This window comes from Aethalodelphis obliquidens, unplaced genomic scaffold (assembly GCF_003676395.1).
Source record: "Aethalodelphis obliquidens isolate GAN/ISIS:26980383/991018 unplaced genomic scaffold, ASM367639v1 scaffold34, whole genome shotgun sequence".
Classification (NCBI taxonomy): domain Eukaryota; kingdom Metazoa; phylum Chordata; class Mammalia; order Artiodactyla; family Delphinidae; genus Aethalodelphis; species Aethalodelphis obliquidens.
The window spans coordinates 2,142,303-2,165,993 of record NW_020837978.1 but is presented as its reverse complement, the minus strand read 5'-3'; the positions used below and the strand labels follow the sequence as shown (position 1 = coordinate 2,165,993).

General features: G+C 56.0%; 2 protein-coding genes and 1 long non-coding RNA gene across 8 annotated transcripts in view; 1 reads left to right on the top strand and 2 right to left on the bottom strand.

Moving 5' to 3' along the window:
- SLC22A23 (solute carrier family 22 member 23) overlaps positions 1-14,502 on the top strand; it is a 144,044-nt gene extending 129,542 nt beyond the window's left edge. The window contains exons 9-11 of one of the 2 annotated variants that reach the window (XM_027128248.1): positions 529-561; positions 1,660-1,783; positions 13,638-14,502. In XM_027128248.1, coding sequence (XP_026984049.1) covers positions 529-561; positions 1,660-1,783; positions 13,638-13,995 — 515 coding nt within the window. In that variant the 3' untranslated portion in view covers positions 13,996-14,502. The remainder of the gene's footprint in view (positions 1-528; positions 562-1,659; positions 1,784-13,637) is intronic. The other variant, XM_027128250.1, reaches the window with a different exon arrangement.
- PSMG4 (proteasome assembly chaperone 4) lies at positions 4,864-23,461 on the bottom strand. 5 transcript variants are annotated; one of them, XM_027128256.1, is made up of 4 exons: positions 23,144-23,461; positions 21,556-21,631; positions 20,615-20,856; positions 18,574-18,686 (listed from the first exon to the last, which is right to left on the bottom strand). In XM_027128256.1, exons 1-3 carry the CDS (start codon positions 23,339-23,341, stop codon positions 20,639-20,641), a joined length of 492 nt encoding a protein of 163 aa, XP_026984057.1. In that variant the 5' UTR covers positions 23,342-23,461; the 3' UTR covers positions 18,574-18,686; positions 20,615-20,638. The 5 variants fall into 5 exon arrangements, with proteins under 5 accessions (XP_026984062.1, XP_026984060.1, XP_026984061.1 ...); XM_027128257.1 differs by having other exon boundaries at positions 23,168-23,420; XM_027128261.1 differs by lacking the exons at positions 18,574-18,686; positions 20,615-20,856 and adding an exon at positions 4,864-6,315 and having other exon boundaries at positions 23,144-23,447.
- LOC113631681 (uncharacterized) lies at positions 14,333-18,567 on the bottom strand. Its single transcript, XR_003437494.1, has 3 exons — positions 18,455-18,567; positions 17,900-17,955; positions 14,333-17,336 (listed from the first exon to the last, which is right to left on the bottom strand). It is a non-coding gene; the product is annotated as an uncharacterized LOC113631681 (long non-coding RNA).
- Positions 23,462-23,691: the final 230 nt, after the last annotated feature.

The window sequence follows — 23,691 nt, the reverse complement described above, 5'->3', positions numbered from 1 at the left end:
GGAGACCAGGCACCGTGGGGACCAGGCTGGGAGGGCACAGCGATGCTGTCTGCCGGGTCTGCCCAGAGTACTTGGTGCCCCGAGCACAGACCAGCAGTGACTTGAGTAACTTCGGACATTAAGTCCAAAGTTAAGTCCGAGATTCCCCCTTTGGCTTGAGGGCGGGCGCTGCGCGCGGGCCCCTGCTCTCAGGAGCTGGCGTCCTCCCCAGGTCACGAGGCCAGAGGGGCCCAGCCCTCCCTTCCGAACAGAAGGAGCTCCATTTGGTCAAATGCCAGCCCTGATGCTCTGGACCCTCCCCCACGTCTGTGCCACGTCCCTCCTGCTCTCTGGCCCCTGGCGGCGTCAGCTGGGCTCCCCGAGTGGGCCTGGCGGGCTGGCTGCAAGGCCACCCCTGCTGGTCCCGGAGTGGGTGTGCTTAGAAACCAGTCGCGTGGAAGCATGCGGTGGTAACTTCCGTCCGACCTGCTCTCTCTCTCCCCTCCCTGCCCGCCTTCCTCCTCGTGTGCCGCCGTTCCTGTGGTCCAGTGATTGGGAAATACAGCCAGCATCCGGACTCAGGTGAGCCGGACGCACGTGCGGCCCCGTGTTGTCTTTTTATTGCACCTGCAGGGCATTTTCACAAAGACTCACAGACCTGTGGTTTCCCTTTCCTCTCTCTCCCCTCCCCCTTTCACCCCAAGAGTTGCAGCTGAAGTTGGCCGTAGGTTGGACACTACACTCATCCACTTGTCCTTTCTGCCCCTCGCGCCTCTAGAAAGTCGGGCCGCCCGCCCCCCGCCCGCTTTGTGCCCGGCTTGCACGCTGCCCTCGCCCCTGCCCCTGGCACCAGTGGCCAGCACAGCCCAGCAGCCTCCACTGTGACGCAGGGCCTTGGGGACAGGCCTGGGCTGGGCCACACGGCCCTGGGGGCCCGGCTGACCACGCTGCCAGGGGAAGCAGCTGTCCCCGCCTGTGAGCGACGCAAGCCTGCTACTCTCGGCCTCTGGGACGGCATAGCCTCTGCCCCGCACGCGACACTGCTGCGCACACGTGCCTGGCCTGACCGAGCCCGTGCCGCCAGGGCTCCCAGTGCAGCCTTGTGGGGAACTGGGCTGCGCCCCAAATGTGGGACCCCAGCATCTTGCTGTGCCCGCCTAGCGCCGCCTGGGTGTGAGGTCAGACCCGGTGCCACTGGCAAGATGCTCCAGTTGGTCCAGCTCGCTCCTTCCAGGCCCATAAGTTCTCCTCTTGGGGTTGAGTTCTCGTTCCCCTCAGTCAAGCCTGGGCTGCCCTGTCCCTTGTATTGGACTGGTCAAGCCTGAGGCCAGAATGGCCAGGCTCTCTGGAACCAGAGACCTTTCTCTGGAGCTGAGCCGGAAGGCTGGACGGGAGGGCGTTGCCACAGCGTCGGGGAGACCACCAGCCTCCCTCCCTGCCGGCCGCTCTGGGCTACGGCGTCCGGCAGAGTCTGCCTGAGCCCCACATTTTAGACCCACAGGGACTCCCGGGGGACCTGACAGAGGCTCCTGCCAGAAGGGCTCTGACCTCCCACCCCAGGATACGCTGCTGCATCTCCCGGGTCTGCATCTCACACCGGGCAGAGGGGAGGAGGGAAGACCCTTCTTCGGCCCCAGGCCTCCCTCCGCCCCCCTCACCACCCCCCTGGTTCTCCCCCAGGAATGAGCGACAGCGTCAAAGACAAGTTCTCCATCACCTTCTCCATCGTGGGCATGTTCGCCTCCCATGCAGTGGGGAGCCTCAGCGTGTTCTTCTGTGCAGAGATCACTCCCACAGTAATAAGGTACGTGGCGGGCCGCCCGTGCAGGGGCGCGTTTCTTCTGAGGACACGGGGGGCGGGGCTCCGCGTCTGGCAGGGCTCCCGGTGAACGAGCCAGCAGCTCTGCTCCGGCCTCCGGACGAGCTGCGGCCCGTGCTGGGCGTCAGCTCCCAGACCGCTGTTCCGCCCTGCCCCCCAGGGAACCCAGAGTGAGGTGAGGGCTGGCCCCTGGGTCCCGTCCAGGCAGCTGGAGGGACGGGGAGCGTTGGGGGCGCAAGCAGCGCGGCAGGGCCTGGAAAAGGAGTGGAGTGGGGAGGCCACTGAATTCACGCCTGTGCTCTGCTCCAGCCCAGACGCTGTCCACTCTCCTAGGAGGACTCCGGAAACAGTCTGTTTCACATACAAAGCAGATAGAAAGGGCCTTGGTTTTCTACTGGCCTGAGAGGCCAGTGTCTCCAGCCCAAAGAAGGGCCTCGGAGAGAAAGCCCAAGGAGTTACATCACTGATTTGTTGGACAAATATTGGTTAAGAAGGCGCCGTGTGTCCGGCAGAGGCCGAGTGTGCAGCCCGGCCCCCAGGAGTCCGTGACGGGTCTGTTTTCTGAAAGGCGGGGTGGCGGGCACTCAGCTGCCTTTGCTTTCCTGGGGAGGGGAGGGGGGGGTCTGCTCCGTCCGGCACCGTCCTGGGCAGCGGTACGCGGGCGGGCACACCCTCTGGTGCTGTCGAGGTTACAGCCACACGGAAGGGTTTCCTTTCGTAAAGGGCATCACCTCCCTGCCGTCGCGCTGACTTCCCGGTAGCGACTGTTGTGACTTCCGGTCAAGCTCCCGAATTCGGTGTGGGAACGTCTCAGCTTGCCCAGCGCACACGCTCTGCTTGTTAAAGTGTAATTGGGAGTGTGGCAGTGAATCGGCTGTGGGATGCCGCCCAGAAGCCAGCATGATCGCACCCTTCCATCCTCCCTTTCCCACGTGGGCGACAGGCAGGGGCCAGTCCCATTCAGGCAGGACGCCCGGGACTGACCATCTGGCCCCTGGTGCCGGGCTCTGGGAGGAGGCCCGCGTCTGCAGGCGTCATGCTGACACAGCATTTTCACTGGCCTCGCTCTGGTTCATCCTCCTGGATTCTTACATACACACGCCAAGCCTGAAGGCTGTCCCGTACGCAGGGAATAAAATGGCGGGGAATTGTGCATTTAAGAAAAAGCAGGCAAATGCAAGTCACTCACCCTGGCCCAACCCTCCGCTTAACCGGACACGGGAAGCGAGCCTGGGGCTTATTTCACGCGGGACGTTGCAAAGCGCCCCAGGCAGAGAGCAGCCCCCACCCCCACCCCCGGTGTCTGTCTTTACCCGGTTAATGTCCTTTCTTTACCAAAGAGCCCAGCAAGGAGGACTCTTTCAGGAGACCGGAAGTCGAGGTCAGACTTGTATCTTTCTCTGGGGGTGGCCAGCCTCCCCTTCAGCAGTCGGCAGACCTCGTTAATCATCATTAGATTTTGCTGAAAAGAGCTAAACAAGCTGAACTGAAGGAAGTGCAGTATCCTTTTCCTCTCTGAGGCAAACCTGCAAAGATAATTTTGGGGATAGAAAATGTTCTCGGGGTCAGCTTGCCAGGATGACAAACTAGAAAACATGTTCACTTGACCCTAGGTGATGCGTTTATAGTTGCAGAGGAAGGAGATGAGGTCCAGGGGGGTCTCCTGGTGGGGACAGAAGGCTCTCTGGTGTTGCCGGTGAGTCACTCTCCCTGCTGGACACCCCTCGTCCCGGCCCTTCCTTGCGTGCCCACCCAGGGACAGTCCCACGGGGTCGCTGGGAGGAAATGGACTTCCTGCCTCCCCCGACTTCTCACGGGTGAGCCAGGAGGAGCTGGGAGGGCCACTCAGGTCTGCGAGCTTCACGTTGCCTAGTGCAAAACTAGCCTTTTCTACAACACGGTGTTAAAAACACACCCTCTGAACGAGAACAGTAGCGAAGGTTAGGGTTGGCTAACGAGGAGCGAAGAGCAGGGTAAGAACTCCTTTGCACAGAGCCTGGGGGGACGTTGGCTGTCCACACGTGACAGCTGTCCGGCGCGCCCACCCAGACGCTGACGGCGCCCTCCCCGTGGCCGGCAGCTACAGAGGTGCTTCTCAGCATCCTCCCCTTGGGCCTCGGCGGTGTAGGGGCAGCTGGTGGCTTTGGTGTGGCGGGCCCAGTGTCACCTGGAAGCTGCAGAAGGGTCCCTGAGGCCTCGCTGTCTCCGTGTGCCCTCACAAAGCAGGGCGGGGGGTGGGGCAGGCGCTGGTGGCAGGGGCGCATCCCTCGCCCCCCGACACCTCGTCAGGCTCCCAGAGCGCCGGGCCCCGGCTGCGGGTATTTCTTCCTTTTTTATCGAGATATAGTTGATATACAATATGATGTTTCAGGTGTACAACACAGTGATTCATAATTTTTGAAGGTTAATATATAGCAATTTAAAGGTAAATTATAAAATACTGGCTGTAGTCCCCGTGTTGTACAGTACATCCTTGTAGCTTGTTTCATACCTAATAGTTCGTACCTCTCACTCCCTACCCCCATGTCGCCCCTCCCTGCTTCCCGCTCCCCGCTGGTAACCAGAGTCTGTTTCGTTTTTGTTATCTTCCCTAGTTCGTTGTATTTTTTAGATTCCAAACATAAGTGATATCATACAGTATTTGTCTTTCCCATAATGCCCTCCAAGCCCACCCATGTTGCAAATGGCAAAATTCCGTTCTTTTTGATGGCCGAGTAATATTCCACTGCATATGTCTACCGCATCTTCTTTGTCAGTAGACCTTTAGGTTGCTTCCATGTCTTGGCTATTGTAATACTGCTACGAACACAGAGGTGCATGTATCTTTTTGAATTAGTATTTTCAGTTTTTTTGGATATATACCCAAAAGTGGAATTACTGGATCATATGGTAGTTCTATTTTTAGTTTTTTGAGAAACCTCCAGACTGGTCTCCATAGCGGCTGTACCATTTCACATTCCCACCAGCAGTGCGCGAGGGTTCTCTTTTCTCCATATCCTCGTCAACATGTTACCTGTGTTCTTTTTGATGATGGCCGTTCTGACCGGTGTGAGGTGATGCCTCATTGTGGTTTTGATTTGCATTTCCTGATGACTAGCGATGTTGAACAGCTTTTCATGTGCCTGTTGCCCACCTGCATTTCTTCTTTGGAAAAATGCCTATTCAGTTCTTGTGCCATTGTTTCAATCGGGGTTTTGTTTGTTTTTTGATGTTGAGCTGTATGACCTGTTACATGTTTTGGATGTCAACCCTTTATTGGTCATATCATTTGCAAACAGGGTCTGCCATGCAGTAGGTTGTCTTTTCATTTTGTCCATGGTTTCCTTTACTGTGCAAAATCTTTAAAAAGTTAAATTAGGTCCTGTTTCTTTTTCCTTTTGTTTCCTTTGCCTGAGCAGAGGGGCCACTTCACCGCCTGACACCTCCTCACCCGCTCCCTGGCTGCCACCCCCTTCTCCGGCTGAGCTCTTCCCTCCCCTCAGGTGCCCACCCCTTCCTCCAAGCGTCTTCCTTCCGGAGACCTTCCTTCTGGCTCCTCCCTGTGCCCACCCCCAATGGACCCCACCTGATGTCACTGCTCCAGACATGCCTCAGGAACGGGCACCAGGAAGAGAGATGGCCTGTGTGTCACGTGACACGTGGGGTCGTTTAGCTTGTTTTAAAATTTGCATCATATATATATAAATGTTTATAACACAGGCTCAATGAGTGACCGCAGGCCAAGGGGGTGATGGGTAATCCTCACCATTAAACAGCAGGAGGGGGACAGACAGGACAGGGGACAGCCAAGCACACAGGTCACATCCCCCCCCCCCCCCGAGCCCCCGACTCGGGCCTTTAGCAGGCAGGGAACCTGTGTTCCTCTGTGGCCTTGGGCACGTCCTTCAGCTGGGCTCATCTCTGCCCCAAAACAAGACTAGTCATGACGGCCTTCTCGTCATGACGGCCTTCTTGTGGGGGCACTGGTGGGGGACAGACTGTACACAGAGGGTCTGGCCGCAGTAAGTGACAACTGGTGGTGTTCATTATTCCTACCTGAATATTTTTGGCAGTGATATTCCTGTAAAGATGGGCAGAAATGTTTCTTCGTCCTTGACTTCACAGGAAGGTAGTCAAGACAAGTAATACAGAGAAGGAAGTGGAAAACAGGAGGTTTGTTTTCTGTGTTCAAGACGCTGGTATTAACATGGTTAAAAGAATAATTTGAAGATTCTTTTTTGTTGTTGTTTTTGGTTTTTTGTTTATTTTTCTTTTTTTCCTTTATTTTTATTTTTTTCTGAAGATTCCAGAAGTTTTGTCACGCTTGCTACTTCTAAGAAGTCTGCCTGTGTACCTATCTTTCTATCCTCAAAGTAATTTAGATATTATTACTAGTAAAATAAAGACAGCCAGTAAAAGCCTTCGAGCTCCGAAAGCGCTAGAAGGCAGCCTTGCTCCAGGTTCTCCTTTATCTGTAAATCGAGGCGGCTGCCACTCTCCTGTTTAAACGTGAGCGTGTGCTGCCCTCTCGTGACAACCTGGAGAAAAGCAGAAAATGTACAGAGTCAGCATTTGCGGGGAGAAAGATGAAGTTAGCACCTTAGAACCAAGCACGTAATGATCCCATTCTCTGAACTGAGATTTCTAAAAGAAACACAGATCCAAAAATGGAATACCAGATTCTGCCACAGTTGTTCCTAATTTCAAGGTCTCCTTGATAGAACACCAACAGAAAATTGCTTTTGTGGAAAAAAATACGTAAGGCTATATTGCATATTACATATGCACGTGTACATGGATTGTATTTTATATATATGCATCTGTACTTTTTAAAAACAAGTCATCGAACCCTACCATAAATCAAATACGTTCCATCTCATTTGAGGTGACTTGCTACCATGACATAGTTCACCTGGACTCTGAGGGGAAGCCAGCTCCTTGCTCAGGAATTCCTTGTGGGCTGTGCACTCACGTCCCTGTGCACTAACCACGTGAGCACTTTACTGCACTGAGCGGGGAAGCCTCTCACGCTCATCAGCACCACCCCACTCAACTTACGGGAAGGTCAGGCAGACGTGGGCAGTTTTGTTTTGTTTTAATAAATTTACTTATTTATTTTTGGCTGCGTTGGGTCTTCGTTGCTGCGAGCAGGCTTTCTCTAGTTGTGGCGAGCGGGGGCTGCTCTTCATTGCAGTGAGCGGGCTTCTCATCGCGGTGGCTTCTCTTGTTGCTGAGCTCGGGCTCTAGGCACGCGGGCTTCAGTAGCTGTGGCATGAGGGCTCAGTAGTTGTGGTGCACGGGCTTAATCCATGGCATGTGGGATCTTCCTGGACAGGGCTCGAACCTGTGTCCCCTGCATTGGCAGGCGGATTCTTAGCCACTGCACCACCAGGGAAGTCCCACATGGGCAGTTTTAGAGAAAATGATCTCTCACTGGTATCAAAGGCCCGTGAAACACGTCCTTTATTTCTGGTGCCCCATATAATCCCTTGCAGCCTCCTGTGGCTTCCTGGAGTGGCCAGACTCACAAGGACTGAAGAGCTGTTTCAGGTGCTCGTTTATTCACCTTCCAGTGGAGTCAGTCGCACCGCTCTTTGTAAGGTCTTCACATTCACTCTGCCCCATTCACTGGGACGGTGGCCCTCTTGCCGAGGAACCAGGGTGATCTGATCTGCAGCATCCCCACATTTATGAAACACAGTGTGTGCCATGGATGTTCCAGAAAAGAATCCTTGACCCTCTTTTCCCCATTGTACATTCTTGGCTCCTTTGTCATAGATTAATTGACCATAAGAGCATGGGTTTATTTCTGGGCTCTCTGTTTCACTGATCTATCTGTCTGTTTTTGTGCCAGTACCATACTGTTTTGACTACTGTAACCTTGTAGTATAGTCTGAAGTCAGGGAGTGTGGTCCTTCCAGCTCTGCTCTTCTTTCTCAAGAGTGTTTTGGCTATTTAGGGTCTCCTGCATTTCCATTAAAATTTTTAAATTATTCTCGTTCTGTGAAAAATGTCATGGGTATTTTGATAGGCATTGCATTGAATCTGTAGCTTGTCTTGGGTAGTACGGTCATTTTGACAATATTAATTCTCCCAATCCAAGAACACGATATATCTTTCCATCTCTTTTTTGTCGTTTTCAATTTCTTTCATCAGTGACATAGTTTTCTGAGTAGGTTTATTCCTAGGTATTTTATTCTCTTTGTTGCAATGGTATATGAGATTGTTTCCTTAATTTCTCTTTGATAGTTCATTGTTAGTGTATAGAAATGCAACAGGTTTCTGTATATTAATTTTATATCTTGCAACTTTACCAAATTCATTGATGAGCTCCATAGTTTTCTGGTGACATCTTTAGGATTTTCTGTATATATTTATAGTATCATGTCATCCACAACAGTGACAGTTTTACTTCTTCCTTTCCAATTTGGATTCTTTTTATTTCTTTTTCTTCTCTGAGTGCTGTGGCTAAGATTTCCAAAACTATATTGAATAAAAGTTGCAAGATTGGGTATCTTTGTCTCATTCCTGATCTTACAGGAAATGCTTTCAGCTTTCCATTGTTGAGTATGATGCTAGCTGTGGGTTTGTCATATGGCCTTTACTATGTTGAGGTATGTTCCCTCTATGCCCACTTTCCTGGAGAGTTCTTATCATAAACCGGTGTTGAGTTTTGTCAAAAGCTTTTTCTGCATCTATGGAGAAATCATATGGTTTTTATTCTTCAGTTTGTCAATGTGGTGTATCACACTGACTTGCAGATCTTGAAAAACCCTTGCATCCCTGGGATAAGTCCCACTTGATTGTGGTGTATGATCCTTTTAATATATTGTTGGATTTGGTTTGCTAATGTTTTGTTGAGGGTTTTTGCATCTATGTTATTAATCAGCAGCCTATAACTTTGTGATATTTTTGTCTGGTTTTGGTATCAGGGTGATGGTGGCCTCATAGAATGAATTCGGAAGTGTTCCTTCCTCTGCAGTTTTTTTGGAATAGTTTGAGGAGGATAGGGGTTAGCTCTTCTCTAAATGTTTGGTAGAATTCACCTGTGAAGCCATCTAGTCCTGCACTTTTTTGTGTTTTGGGAGTTTTTAAATTACTGATTCAGTTTCATTACTGGTAATTATCTGTTCATATTTTCTATTTCTTCCTGGTTCAGTCTTGGGAGATTGTACCTAAGAATTTGCCCATTTCTTCTAGGTTGACTATTATTATTGGCATATAGTTGTTCACAGCAGTCTCTTATGGTCCTTTGTATGTCTGTGGTGTCAGTTGAAACTTCTTTTATCATTTATGATTTTATTGATTTGGGCCCTCTCCCTTTTTTTCTTGATGAGTCTGGCTAAAGGTTTATCAATTTTGTTTAGCCTTTCAAAGAACCAGCTTTTAGTTTCGCTGATCTTTTCTATTGTTTCTTTAGTCTCTGTTTCATTTATTTCTGCTCTGATTTTTATGATTTCATTCCTTCTACTAACTCTGGGTTTTGTTTGTTCTTTCTCTAGTTCCTTTAGGAGTATGGTTAGGTTGTTCGTTTGATTTTTCTTATTTCCTGAGGTAAGCTTGTATCACTGTAAACTTATCTCTTAGAACTGCTTTTGCTGTGTCCCATAGGTTTTGAATTGTTGTGTTTTCTTTTTCATTTGTGTCTAGGTATTTTTCTGTTTCCTCTTTAATTTCTTCAGCGATCCACTGGTTGTTTAGTTGCATATTGTTTAGCCTCCCTGTGCTTGTGTTTTCTGCAGTTCTGTTCTTGTAGTTGACTTCTGGTATCATAGTTTTGTGGTCAGAAAAGCTGCCGGATATATTAATGTCCTGAGGCTTGTTTTATGGCCTAGCATGTGATCTGTCCTGGATGATGTTCCATATGCACTTGGAAAGAATGTGTATTTGCTGCTTTCAAATGGAATGCTCTCTTTATATATATATCGATTAAGTGCATCTGGTCTCGTGTGTCATTTAGGGTCAGTGTTTTCTTACTGGGTGATCTGTCCATCCATGTGAGTGGGCTGTTAAAGTCCCCTATTATTGTGTTACTGTCAGTTTCTCCCTCTGTGTCTGTTAACATTTGCCTTATATATTGAGGTGCTCCTGTGTTGGGTGCATATATATTTACAATGGTTATATCTTCTTTGGATTGATCATTTTATCCAAAATGTGGTGTCCTTCTTTGTCTCTTGTAATAGCCTTTGTTTTAAAGTCTACTTTTCCTGATATGAGTATTGCTACTCCAGCTTTCGATTTCCATTTGCATGGGATATCTTTTTCCATCCCTTCACTTTCAGTCTGTGTCTGTCCCTAGGTCTGAAGTGGGTCTCTTGTAGACAGCATATATACGGGTCTTGTGTTTGTATTCATTTAGCGAGCCTGCGTCTTTTGGTTGGAGCACTTAGTCCATTTACACTCAAGGTAATTATCGATATGTATGTTCTGACTGCCATTTTGTTCATTGTTTTGAATTTGATTTTGGAGGTCTTTATCCCCCTTTCTTCTTTTGCTTTCTTCTCTTGTGATTTGACGACTATCTTTAGTTTAACGTTTGGATTCCTTTTTCTTTTTTATGGGTGTATCTACTACAGATTTTTGACTTGTGGTTGCCGTGAGGTTTTCATATAGCAGTCTATGTATATCATATAGCAGTCTATGTATATATACATGTGACTGTTTCAGGGTGCTGATCTCTTAATTTTAAAACTCTGCATTTGGGACTTCCCTGGTGGCGCAGTGGTTGGGAATCCGTCTGCCAATGCAGGGGACACGGGTTTGAGCCCTGGTCCAGGAAAATCCCACATGCCGCGGAGCAACTAAGCCCTCGCACCACAACTGCTGAGCCCGCAAGCCTAGAGCCCGTGCTCCGCAACAAGAGAAGCCACCACAATGAGCCTGTGCACTGCAACGAAGAATAGCCCCCGCTCACTGCAACTAGAGAAAGCCCTGCAGCAATGCAGCCCTGCACCAATGCGGCCAAAAGTAAATTTTTAAGAAACAAACAAAACAAAGGAAACCCTGCCTTTGTCCTCTTCTCCCCTCACATCCTATTTTCCATCTAACTGTTCTGTCCATCCCTTAACTGCTTATTGTGGATATACATGATTTTATCATTTCTTTTAACCCCCCCACTAGCTTTGTTTGTGGATGACTTCCTACCTTTACTATATGTTTGCCCTTACCGCTTAGTTCTTTCCATAGTTTTCTTGTTTCTAGTCGTAGCTATTTATTTTTCTTTTAGAGAAGTCCCTTTAACATTTGCTGTAAAGCTGGTTTGGTGCTGAACTCTTAGTTTTTGCTTGTCTGTAAAGCTTTGATCTCTCCATCAAATCTGAACGAGAGCCTTGCTGAGCAGAGTATTCTTGGTTGTAGGTTTTATCCCTTCATCATTTAAAATAGATCATGCCATTCCCTTCTGGCCTGCAGTTTCCACTAAAAAACAGCTGATAGCCTTACGGGAGTTCCCTTGTATGTTGTTTGTTGCTTTTCTCTTGCTGCTTTTAATATTCTGTTTTTATTTTTTGGTACTTCAGTTGCAGTGAGTCTTGGAGTGGTCCTCTTTGGGTTGATCCTGTTTGGGACTCTCTGTGCTTCCTGGACCTTGATGTCTGTTTCCTTTCCCAGGTTAAACAAGTCTTCAGTGGTTATGTCTTCAAATATGTTCTGTGCCCCCTGCTCTCTCTCCTCCTCTGGGACCCCTGTAATGCAAGCATTATGTGTGCCTGGTGTCCCAGAGTCTCTCACTCTGGCCTCACTTCTTTTCATTCTTCCTTCTGTTCAGCAGCAGCAGTGGCTCCCACTGCTCTGTCTTCCAGCTGATCCGTTCCTCTGTGTCACTCAGTCTGCTGCTGACGCCTTCATTTATTACTATAGTCTTCACCTCTGTATGGCTGTTCTTTGTATTTTCTGACTCTTGTTAAAAGCTTTTAACTCCTTGCTCTGTGCATCCGTTCTTCTCCCGAGCTCTCTGATCATCTTCACTGTCGTCGTTCTGGACTCTTTCTTGGGTAGACTGCCTGTCTCCACTCCGCTTAGTTGTTCTCCTGGGGGTTTATTTTGTTCCTTCGTCTGCAGCAGGTTTCTGTGCCACCTCGTCTTGTCTGAGTTGCTGTTTGTGTATTACGTATGTGGTAGGTTGTTTCTCGACCTCAGCAGTGGCCCCCTCTGTAGGAGACATTACGCATCCCAGCAGCACACTCGTCACCAGAGCTGTATGTAGGGGCGCCCCCTGTGAGGGCTGTGTGGTTCCTTCTGTTTTGGAGGGCTGGCTACGTGGGTGGTCTGGTGGGCTTAGTTGGCACCCGGTCTGGTTGACTGCCAAGCTCTGCCTTGTGTGGAGGCCACTGGTTGGTGGGGCCTGGTCAGGAGGCAGCTGACTGCAGAATCCCCAGGGACCCTGGGGCTAGTGCCAGGTCACTGATGGGTGATGTCAGGGTCCAGGCGACTCTGGAGCTGTTGACCCCCTACTGCTGGGTGAAGCCAGGTCCTGGGGTGAGTGCCAGAGAGCTGGTGTAAGATTGCTGGTGGCTGGGGCCAGTTCCTAGCACAGTTGGGTATGGGGTCCGGGGTGTCCAGAAGCTTGCACTGGCCAGCTGGGAGCGCCGAGGTCTGCAAGCTGCAGGATCGTGGTTTTCCTGCTTCTGGTTTCTGCCCCGTGGTGGGCGGGACTGGTCTAGAGGCTGTGCAGGCTTCCTAGCAGCAGAGGCCAGCACCTGTCAGCTGGTGGGTGGAGCAGAATCTTGGCCCTCTGGTGGGCAGGGCCATGTCCAGAGGTGGCCAGCTGCGTGCTCAGGAAGTCTCTAAGCAGCCTGTCCGCTGAGGGGTGGGGCTGTGTTCCCACCCAGCTGGTGGTCCCAGCACTGGCACCTACAGGCGGTTGGGTGGGACCGGGTCTCAGAGCTCATGAGCCAGGACGGTGGTCACCGGCACCAGCGTCCCCATGGTAGAAAGCTCCCAAATATGTCTGCCACCAGCATCTGTGTCCCCAGGGTGAGCTGCAGTTGCCCCCTTGCCTGTCTGAGAGACTCTCCAAGTCCAGCAGGTACGTCTGGCCCAGGCTCCTATCAAGTTACTGCTCTGCCCTTGGTCCCAGTGCACGTGGGATTTTGTGTACTCCCTGTAACAGTGGAGTCTCTGTTTCCCCCAGTCCTCTGGGACCCCTGAAAGCCCCCCATCCCCGGGGGCCCGTTTTCCTGGTATAGGACCTGCGGGCTACGGAGCCCGATGTGCGGCTCAGAACTGTCTCCTGTGGGAGAACCTCCGCGATGTGCTTGCTCTCCGGTGTGTGGGTCGCCCCCCCGGTGGGGGTCACGAGCCTCGATCATCTCGCACGTCTGCTCCCCCTACCTGGCTCATTGTGGCTCCTCCCGTGTCTTCAGCCGTGGATCTTTCTGGCAGGCTCTGGTCCTTTGTGTCCAGCTGTAGATCTTTCTGGCTCTGGTCCTGTTCATCGATGGCTGCTCCGCGCAGCTGTGAGTCCGGCGTGCCCACGGGAAGAGGCGAGCTGGGGGGGGTCTTTCCACTCCACCACCTCGGCAGCTCTCCTGTCGACGTGTCCTTAATGCCTTCTTTAACCCCCGGCCACCCTCCCCGCTTCTAAATGAAGAGCGAGCCTTGGAAAAACAGCGTAAATGGATACAGCGTCGAGAAACAAAATGTTACGTTATTCACGGCAAGCGAGGCCGCTTGTCCCCTACAGTGGTATTTATCACAGTCACCTAGTAAGAAGTTTGGGGCTGGTGAGGAAAATGTTCACTGAATAGCGGGGGCAGCAGATGCAGGAGGTGAAGGGGGTTGGGGGGAGCTGGCCGTGCGCCGGTGCTGGGGCCCCGTGCCTGTGGGCCCGACCCGCCGCCTACCTGTGCGTTCCCCGCAGGTGCGGCGGCCTGGGGCTGGTGCTGGCCAGCGCGGGCTTTGGCATGCTGACGGCGCCCATCATCGAGCTGCACAACCAGAAGGGCTACTTCCTGCACCACATCATCTTCGCCTGCTGCACGCTCATCTGCATCATCTGCCTCTTGCTGCTGCCCGAGAGCCGGGACCAGAACCTGCCCGAGAGCATCCCCGACGGCGAGCACTACACGCGCCAGCCCCTGCTGCCACCCAGGCGCGGGGAGCAGCCCCTGCTGCTGACCAACGCCGAGCTCAAGGACTACTCGGGGCTGCACGACGTGGCCGCCGCGGGCGACGGGCTGCCGGACCGTGCCACGGCCAACGGCGGGCGGCCCATGTAGCAGGGCCCTGGGGGCGGACCGGGCTGACCGTGGCCATGGGTGGGCCCACTCTGCTGAGGCCGGCGTGGGGACCCCCAAGGAGCCCACGTGTGAGGAAGAGGACTTTGCAAATGACCCTTCAAAGACTTTCCTTTCTGCCATGAAACGTTTGTATTTATTTTGGTCATTTTTAAAGAGCACTTTACTCCCTTCCCTTCACGGGTCCCACCTCCTCAGGAAGAGGGACGCAGTGGCCGAGGACACACCGTGAGGACCGCGCAGCCCAGGCTCCCCGGGAGGTCCGGCTGCGCCCTCAGAGCCAGCTGTCCCCGAGGCCGTGCACAACCAGCCACCTTCCGGAGCACTCCCACAGCTGTGCTTTATTCAGACTGAAATGTAAATGGTTAGGGTTTTGCTAGAGTCTGTATATGGTTTTTAAAGGTTTTCTCTGTAAGGTAAGAGCTTCTGCTCCATGTGCTGGGGGAAAGCAGCTCACGGTATCATTAAAACCAGCTTAGTCTTTCCCGCGAGATCATCCTTTTATACTTGATGCTGGAAGCTCTTTGGGGGAAGAGCCTGATTAGTGGCGGTATCGCCACGGTCTCCAAGGCAGGGCTGCCCAGCTCAGATCCCGAGCAGCGACGCCATCGATCAGAGACAAGTTACTGTTATCACCCCTCCTCCTGGTTCAGCTCCAGCAGGAAAGTCCCCTCTTGCAGTCAGCTTTTCTGCCAGCACAACATGAACACACGACTACTTCCTGAACTAACACCAATAGGAAAATAACTCAATAGGCTAGGCAGCCCCCAGGAGGGAGCGGTGCTCTTGCAAACACGGCCCGCCAGCCACATCCCGAGCACACACGGCGCAGAAATCACCAGCTTGGAGGCCTCGGCTCCGCTAGCCGCCGGCGGAGACCCCAGAGCCCTCTGCTTCCGTCAGCACGGAGCTGGGCCTGGAGCAGGCCCTCACTGGGGAGCTCTGCTGACGGCAGCCTCCGAGAACATCAAGACCAACTGAGAGAAGCAATAACTCACCAAAGCTCGAGCCCCACCCGACTCCAAGGGTTTTCGTTGTGTTCCTCACTTCATCCCCCTGCCTTTCCAGGTCAGGCTCTCTGCACCTGTCTGGAGCCGTTTCAGAGGAAACGCAGGAGATGCTGAGAAACACCCCTCGCTGGCCAGGCAGGCACCGCCTTGTGGCAGTCCCGGGACAGCCTGGGCTCTTCCTGGAAGGGTCCACCTCCCCACGGTGCCTCTGCCGTGGGCTCTTCTTCCAGGGAAGGCGTGGCCCTGGGTCCGTGGGAAGCAGCGAGGGGACTCCCAGCCCACGGCTGCCCAGACTCCGAGGCCCAGGAGAGAGGTGGAGCGCGTCCCCGCTCGCCTCCTGTCCCCTCCAGTCTGTCTTGCCGTCCCCCCACGGTGCCCCTACAAGCTGGCGGCCGCGGGGAGGAGCCGCTGGCTCGGTGGGAACGCCGTGAGGTGAGCAGACGCGCAGGCCTGTGTGGTGGCGGCAGCTACACCGCCTGGTCCCAGGGCCACCAGCCCAGCCCCTCATGGCCCTGCCTTGTGTCTTGAGTCATGTCTGTTCTGTGTTTCAGCGTCCGTCCGCATTCACCTTAATCTACAAGGCCTTTCTTCACACCTGTGCAGCTCGAGTGCCAAACCTGGGAAGCGCCTTAGCCTCTCTCAGCATGCCGGCCGCAGGGTCCCCGGTCCAGGGCAGGACGTGCAGCGCAGGGCTGGCGGGGTCCCTGGGCCACACCTGCCAGGTGTGTCTGCACCCATCACCCCAGCTCCAGGACACCTTGCAGCCAGGCCGCTCGCCAGACCCCAGGCCGTGCGTGCCCTCCTGCTGGCCATGTAGACCTTTAGAGATCGTGCTCAAGCCGCAGGGGACAGCTGGCACCTCCAGGAAGGCGGGCACAGCGCTCCCAGACCCCTGTTCCAAAGTCTGAGGTCCGTCTTAAGTGACAACAGTAGACGCTGGTCCCACAGAGCCCAGCACTGTGACCGCAGCGGTCAGGACCAGCTCATAGACTAGAAGAGAAGCTGGCTGCGAGGGCGGGGCTCCCGGGACCAAAGCCTGGCAGGTGTGAGGGAGGGGAGGTTCCCGGCTCCTCCATGCCCCCTCCTGCGGCCCTGGGTCAGGCTGGTCCCGAGGGACAGCTGTGAGCGTAGCCAAAGCAGAAAAGCTTCCTGTGGGCCGAGCCCCGTGAGACCCCCCACCACGCGGGCGAGGCAGCCCCAAGCCCAGCCGGGGCCGGTCCTGCCTGCTCTGCGAGACCCCCGTGCTCACGCGTGGACCCCTCAGCCCAGGTCCCTCCGTGCTTAGGGGAGAGACACTTCTCAGGCGCCTGCCGCTGCACGTCCGCCACCCGGCTCACCCAGCCCGCTGCCTGGGAAGGTCCAGCTACTCCTCTGGCATCACGCCGCGCCCTCAGTCCCAGCCCCCCAGGAGCCGGGACCCCCTTCCAACGAGTCAGGCACAAACGTGATCCTCCTGCCTTCTCTTCCTGTCTGGAAATCAGTAACAACTCACCCGATACTCACCCAATACCCTGCCTGTTAGCACTCAAAACACACAGTAAAAGTTTTAAATGTTACCTGAAAGACTACAATACCACTTGCGACTAGGGGCACGGGGGCGGGCAAGCTGGTCCGGCCACAGAACAGCAGGAGAAAGAAACGGCCCAGAGGAAGTACTGCCCGCAATACCACTTCCTGGTGCCACACGAGGGCAGCTGAGGCGCCGCGAAAGGACGAGCCCCTGGGCCACAGGGTGGTGGCGACGTGGTGCGGCCTGCGTGCCGCTGGGGGTGCCCCGGTGGCCCAGCAGCCCCGGGCCGGAGGTTTCTGTGTGAGAACCGTGTGGCCTGCGTACGGACGGGACGCCTGGAGGTGCCTGCTCCCAGCACAAACCTGCACCCGGTCCTGGCCTGTCCTTACGTTCCTGTCTGCATGACGCCACAGCTGTCGTACCCTGGGGGGAGATTTGTATGTAAATGTACAGAAATAAAAATGTTGCCCCATTAACAAACTTCCTCTGGAATGTCTTCCCTACCTCATCTGATGGTGTCCAGTGAAGGGCATTTCGTGACCACTGGCTACGAGTAATAAACTCTGTTGATTCAGGTCTCGCTGTGTCCCTACTTTAGCGCCTGTGTAAGCCCAGCCTCGGCTCTGCCCCCGGGGGACCGCGGGGGGCTTCTCTGCCTGCAGATTCCCCATCGTAAAGGCGGGCAGAGGAAACATCAAACTGCCGTTCGCAGGCCCCGAGAAACGGGGGGCGACAGCAGGTTTCAGAGTTCTTTTCTCTTGTGTGTGGATGTCCTGCTAATCTAATCCGTGGCCTGAAGGTTCCTAGAGAGGAAACGATTCTCACACTGTGATTCGGTCAGGAGAGACTGAGAACCCAGAGCTCTCTTTAATGTAGTATTTTTTAACAAGAAAGCAATATTTCTTTAATAAAGTATTTATACCAAACTCTCCTCTCCATAGCCCTGATTTGCGTTACCTGCTCTTCCTAGAAAGGTACCCACTGTGCTTCCAAACCACAACCGGCCGGGGCCTTGCAGGTTAGCGTCCTGAGCCCCAGACCTGGTCCCCGGAAGGTCCTTTCCGTCCCGGCCAAAGTGTCACCGCTCTGGCTGCCCGCACTGGCTCGACACAGGGCTTGCCACCCATCGCGTGAACCGTGTCACAGGGCCCGAAACCATCCGCCTCTCCTGACAAAAGGGGTCCACGTGGACCCCAAAGATCAGAGAGTCCTTTGCCTGTAGTTCTCGGCTTGGCTGTGCTGAGAAGCACGTGGGGGGCTTTCCAACCCCACAAAACCTGGGCCTCCGGCCGCCTGAGTCTGGGGAAGGGAACCTGTAAGAGCTCTGCCAGCAATTCGACCGGAAGACAAGTTGAGAGCCACTGACCTGAGCACCACCGGCTTCTGGAAAGGAGTGCACGTACCAGAAAGGCTGGACTCCACCTGAAGCAGCAGAAAAGGCCAAGGATTAAGACGACGCAGCAGGGGCCTACGACTTGGAGGAAAGAGGGGACGGAAGGACAGGCAGGGCAGCAGGAAGCCCAGGGAGGGGCTGACACACTCGGATGCATTCAACAAGAAGGGTAAAACCGTGACCCAGGTCCTAGGGGCCTCGGCACCGGGGTTTGCGAAGCATTTCCAGCAATAACCCAGCCAGGTGAGACCATCCCACTTCACAGGTGAGGAAACGGCGCCCAGAGAAGTGAGACTCAGTAGTGGCGGGACGTGGGGACACACGACAGAAGGACCTCACAGGCCTCGGGCCTCAGGCCCCGGTCGTGACAAGATGGGCCTGACGGAGTCGTGACTGATTTCCCCTCCGTCCCACAACGGCCCCGAACCCCTCCCCCCAGGACCGCGAGGAACCTTCCCTGCCCTTCTCCTGCCTCCTCCTGCAGGTGCAGCCCTGGGGCCCAACTCCAGTGACGGCGGGAAGACCGACCCTTTAAAAACAAACGTCACGCGTGACCCTGCTGACAGCTGGCGACACCCCACGCGTTTATTCAGACGTCCGTCCGGGCGCGCGCATCTGCGTCCTTGCTGCCGCCTGGGCTAGAACTTCTCGGGAAAGGCCTCCATTTCCTCCTTGATCCTGTTTTCTACCAGCAACGTGAAGCTGCTGTCGGTGTTTGGAAGGTTATAGCTGACAAACACCTGTTTGCTGGTCTTCCTGGCTGAAACGAGAGAAAGCACACGGACGTGTGCAACCCACTGCGGGGAAAGGCCTGGAAGGGGAAGGTGGGCTTCCAGGGAGAGAAGCGAGCTCTGACACCTGTGGTGTCACGGGCAGTTGCTGCAGACCAGACTACAGGCACCGAACAGCGGTTCTGAAAGGCCGGTCCCCATGGCCACAGTGCCGGGACCTCGTGGGAGATGCAGACCCTCGGCCCGCCCAGACCCACTGAGTCTGCTCTCAGTCTCTACTGTCTGAGTCCCACCGCTCTGCACACGGGGCTGGCTGGTCGTGCTGCTTTTTAAAAAGCACAGATAATGTGCAAGTATTTAAAACACTAAGGTCCTGGGACTTCCCTGGCGGTCCAGTGGTTAGGACTCCACGCCTCCACCGCCGAGGGCCTGGGTTCAATCCCCAGTCGGGGAACTAAGATCCCGCGAGCAGCGGGGCACGGCCCAAAAAATCTATCTATACTTCAGAACCGCCCCCTCCAGCAACTCCCCCTGCCCACAGACGGGAGCCGACGTTCCTACACATACACACGTGCAGGCACACGTGCACACGTACGATTTCTCAACGCGATGCGAGAGACGTGTTTTAGCTCCTTTCTGCGGCACCGTTCATGGCTGACGTGAGCTGCTCCAACCGCCAAAAGCACGTGCGGTTGCACACCCATAACCTGAAGGCAGGACAGGTCCCGAGGACAAGCCAGGCGGTACCGGTCCCCTCTTCCCCTTCCGGTGAAATAGCTCCTCCCTGGGCCCCACCCCACAGGGGGCGGGTGCAAGCCCCTCCTCCCCCCACCGCAGTCAGGGGCTACGTCAGTCCCGTCCGCAAAGGCAGAGAGAAGGGGACGGGGAGAGCCGGGGCAGTCGAGCCACAGCCGCTCAGCCTGCCTGCATTCGGCGGCAGGAAAGTCCCCGGCCCCGGGGGCCACTGATTCCAGTCCCTCCGCGAGCCAAGAACCATCCCGCCTGCACGGTCCACCCGGCAGCCCCACCCTGCGCCCCAGAGCCACACAGGGCAGGGGGTCCCCATCCACACCGAAGCCCCCAGTGCCCCCAGGCCGTTCACCTCTTCCACCCAAGACACTGTCTCGGGGCACCTGTCTCTTCTCGGCTCCCTCCAGACAACTAACGACGGTTAATAACGCATTTTCAACTGCAGGTGACCTCCCTGCGGAACGGGCCTCTGTGGCCTCAGCACACGCGTCGCCTGTCCCCCTGCGGTGCTGGCATCTCACCACGTGTGCCCGTCCCTGCTGGGCGGTGGCCGAGGGCTGCCAGGTCTGCGGATACGGGAGGGTGGGAGCCTCCACTAGCGTCTGGCTTTGGTTAAGTGAGAGTGTATTTTTTGGTCTGTATTTTTTGGTCTGTGTTGTTTCAAATTATGCAGATTATAAATCGACGTAAGCCACGTGAGAGAATGTTAAAAAGAGCGCCAACGTTTGCATAAAATGCCCAAAAAAAGAAAAAGAACCCTAGTTTTCGCACACAAACTGCTTCCAGATCTCATCTCGAGGACACCAGGAGCCCATCTCCCTTCACTGGAATAACCAGGTGGTTCGTGGCTCATCGAATGAGCTCCCGCCGCCTCCTCTCCTGGACTCGGCCCACACGGGGGGCCCACCAGTCCCAGCTCCACAAACCAGCAGCCTCCCTCCCTCCTCCACCAGGCCCGGCACACAGGGCCTGCCTGCTGGGGGTGCGTCACCCCGAAACGCTGGCAAATACGCAGTGAAGCAAAGGGGCATCAGGTCTCCCACCTGCTCTCCGTGGGTCCCAAAAAACCAGCAGCTCAAACGCAGAGCAGCAATGATAGCACCTGGGAGTCTGGGCGAAGGCTAGGCAGGAATCCTTTACATCTCTCCTGTGGCTTTTCTGTAAATTTTAAATTGCTTCCTCATAAAAAGTTACCAAAATAACTTACTAGCCAGGCTGCTCTAGCTTCAGGCTAAAGGACAAGTGTGGTGGACGTCCCCGAGACGCAGCCGCCAGGTCTCTGCCCCGTCTCGTGCGACCTGTGGGCCACCTGTGCCAGCCCTGGCCCTCGACGCACTGGCAGTGCCTCCACCAGTGCGTGGCTGCGCTGTCCGCATGCGTGCGTCCCGGAGCGACTGACACTCACGTCCCCACTCCCCGGAGATGAGGCTGACAGGACCATCGACACAACTGCAAAAGAAGCTCCTCAAATCAGGGCCCGGCCTCATCGCCACCCCCCAGCCGGGACCCAGGGCTCCGCACGTGGCCAGGACACTGTGAACACGAAGGCCAGACAGGAGGCAAGGCTGCCCTGCCGGTCGAGGTCCCCGGCGCCTGGGACCACCCAGCGGTCATGGGTACCAGCTGGGGGCACCTTTACCTGAACCACCTGGGCATCTTGCAGGACACGTTTTGGGTGCAGGGGGGCTGGAGCCCTCAACCTCGGGGCCCTGCCTGACGCCCTTTCAGGCCACCCTAGGCCAGGCCGTCACCCTTCCGAGCTCTGAGCGACATCACCTGCGGCGAAGGGCAGTCCCTCCTGCTCCGCGGGGCCCCACCGAACCCCTGGAGGCTACCTGGAGCCGCCACCCACTAGGCACCGTGGGCATCACTCGCCCGCTCCTCCCACGAGGAGGAGGAGATCACCTGTCACTGGTCGGCCTGGACGGCAGCCAGAGCGACACGGGAGCCCGTGGGCAGCACAAGCCCCGAGCGGTGCTGGTACCGGCTCAGCTCCTGAGAAGCCCGGTGTACAAGGCCTTCCTTCCCGCAGAGACCGGGGGTCTGCCTCCCAGACAGAGTCTTCCTCCTCCAGCGACTCGCCTCCCGGCTCCGCTGAACAACGAGGTCCCCACCCGGGCACTCGGGCAGCTAAGCTGCAGGACCTACCTAAGCGCTGGGCGAGGCCGGTGGACGTCGTGTCGGACACGTCCCCAAGGAGGGCAGTGGACACAGGGATGGGGTCCTGCAAGGAAAACAAAGAGCAGTGCTGCCCCACCTGCAAGGCCCAACGCTCCTGGATCACCTGAGCACCCAGGGTCCCATGGCCCCCCTTCCTGTCCCAGGCCGGCCTCCCCCTGCAGTGGGCCTGTGTCACCCTAGCTGTGCAGCCTCTCCTGGCAGCAGGCAGGCCTGCCCGGTGAAAGGCTGGAGCAGCCCAGAGGGGTGAGTGGGGCACAGACAGGGGGGCAGGGGCGCCCCAGCAGCTGACGGGGCCTGCAGGTCAGTGCGGGCTCTGGACTCTCGGAAGGTCTGAGCAGAGGGATGACGATACTGACTGCAGCCCAGGGGGGACTGGCCGTAAGGCAGTGCCGAGGGCTAAGCCACGACCTCCAAAAGGTACGTCCAGGTCCTAACCCCTGGCACCTGTGCAGGTGACTTTATTTGGAAATAGGGCCTTTGCAGATGTAATTGAGATGTAAGTTAAGGTGAGAAGGACCCTTCATCTAGTAGAACTGGTGTCTTCAGAAGAATGGAAGAGACAGAGGCACACAGAGGAGAAGGCCTGTGCACTGGCAGCAGGACTGGGGGTGACGAGGCTGCCAGCAGCACCGGAAGCCCAGAGACGGGACGACTTCTCCCCCAGAGAAGACGGGGGGCGACTTCTCCCCCAGAGCCTCCGGGAGGAACCAGCCCTGCTGACACCTTGATTCAGACTCTGGCCTCCAGATCTGGGAGGGAATCAGCCTGTTGTTTTCAGCCACCCAGCCTGTGGCACTTTGCAACAGCAGCTCTGAGAAACCTATAACGTGGCAAAGGGGGCCTCAGCCGCCACGAGAGATGCAGCTTGGCCCAGGCAGCAGGTGAGAAGAGGCTGGATTCTGCAGGTTCTGCTGACAGCAGTGCCTGCTGCTTCACTGACACTGGGCGCGTGGAGCGTGGGAGAGGGGATCCAAAGATGACCCCAAGATTGGGACGGAGCTGCTACAGAAAGGGGCTGGCTGCTGGAGGAGCGGGGCGGAGCCTGGAATGCCGAGGGACAGCTGCCTATCACACCCGCCAGCGAGACGTGGGAGGGGAGGGGAAGGGCGGGAAAGAGGTCTGGGCCGGAAATGTAAGTAAGTGTGGTCAACAGGGAGCCGGCAAGAAAAACAAGGACAGATGCCACCCCCCAGGGCGAGTGTGAGCTGACAGCAGAGGTCCCACGACGGAGCCCTGACACTCCAACCAGAAATGGAGGACGACCAGCCGAGCGGCGGGACGCAGCTCTCCCCGGGTGGCCAGCGCAACCCTCTTCGACCCCGGACCCGGGGAGCCCCAAGCGCCCCTCCCCGACCCAGGACAGCCCTGGGGGGCCGCCGAATCCGCGGTCTCCCCGGCGGGCACCCGGTGGGCACGGGGCGCGCGCCTGAGGCCCTCGGTCACCGTTCGGCCCCCACCGGCCCGGCCTCCGAGACCCCATCCGTCCCCCGCATGCCTAGCCCCCTCCGCCCCCTCCCGGACCCCGCGCCGCTGCCCCCCCGGCCCCTCTACCCACCCACGGCCCTCCGGCCGCACTCACGTAGCGGGTGCACATGGCCACGGAGAGGTTGCGCAGGTGCGGCGTGGCCCCCACCCACAGGAAAAGCGAGTCCGTCAGCCGCATGACGTGAAAGTGGACGAGCTGCTCCCACAGCCTCGCGCTGAAGTTGTGCAGGGAGACGTTCCCCCGCGCAGCAGCCCCCTGCCCCTCCATGCCGCCCGGAGGCCCCGCCGCACGCGCCCCACCCGCTCCAGCCGCGCCGCCGCCGCCAGACCCGAGCAGGCGAGCGCCGAGAGGTCGAGCGCGCCTTCGTTTTCTATCCCGAGGTGGGGCGGGGCCTGGGGCGGGGGCTCGAGAGTGGGCGGGGGCGGATCCCGGTGTGGGCGGGGCTTTCCGGGGAAGGGCGAGGCCCAGGTGGGACGCCGGAGGGGCGGGTCCCGAGAGTGGGCTGGGCGGGGGCGGGCCGGCGTCCTTGCGGACAGCAGTGTAGACTTGTGGGAGCGTCTTACCTGGTGGAGACGCGCCGCCCAGCAGAGGGCAGCGCTGTTCAGTCGGTGCCGCAA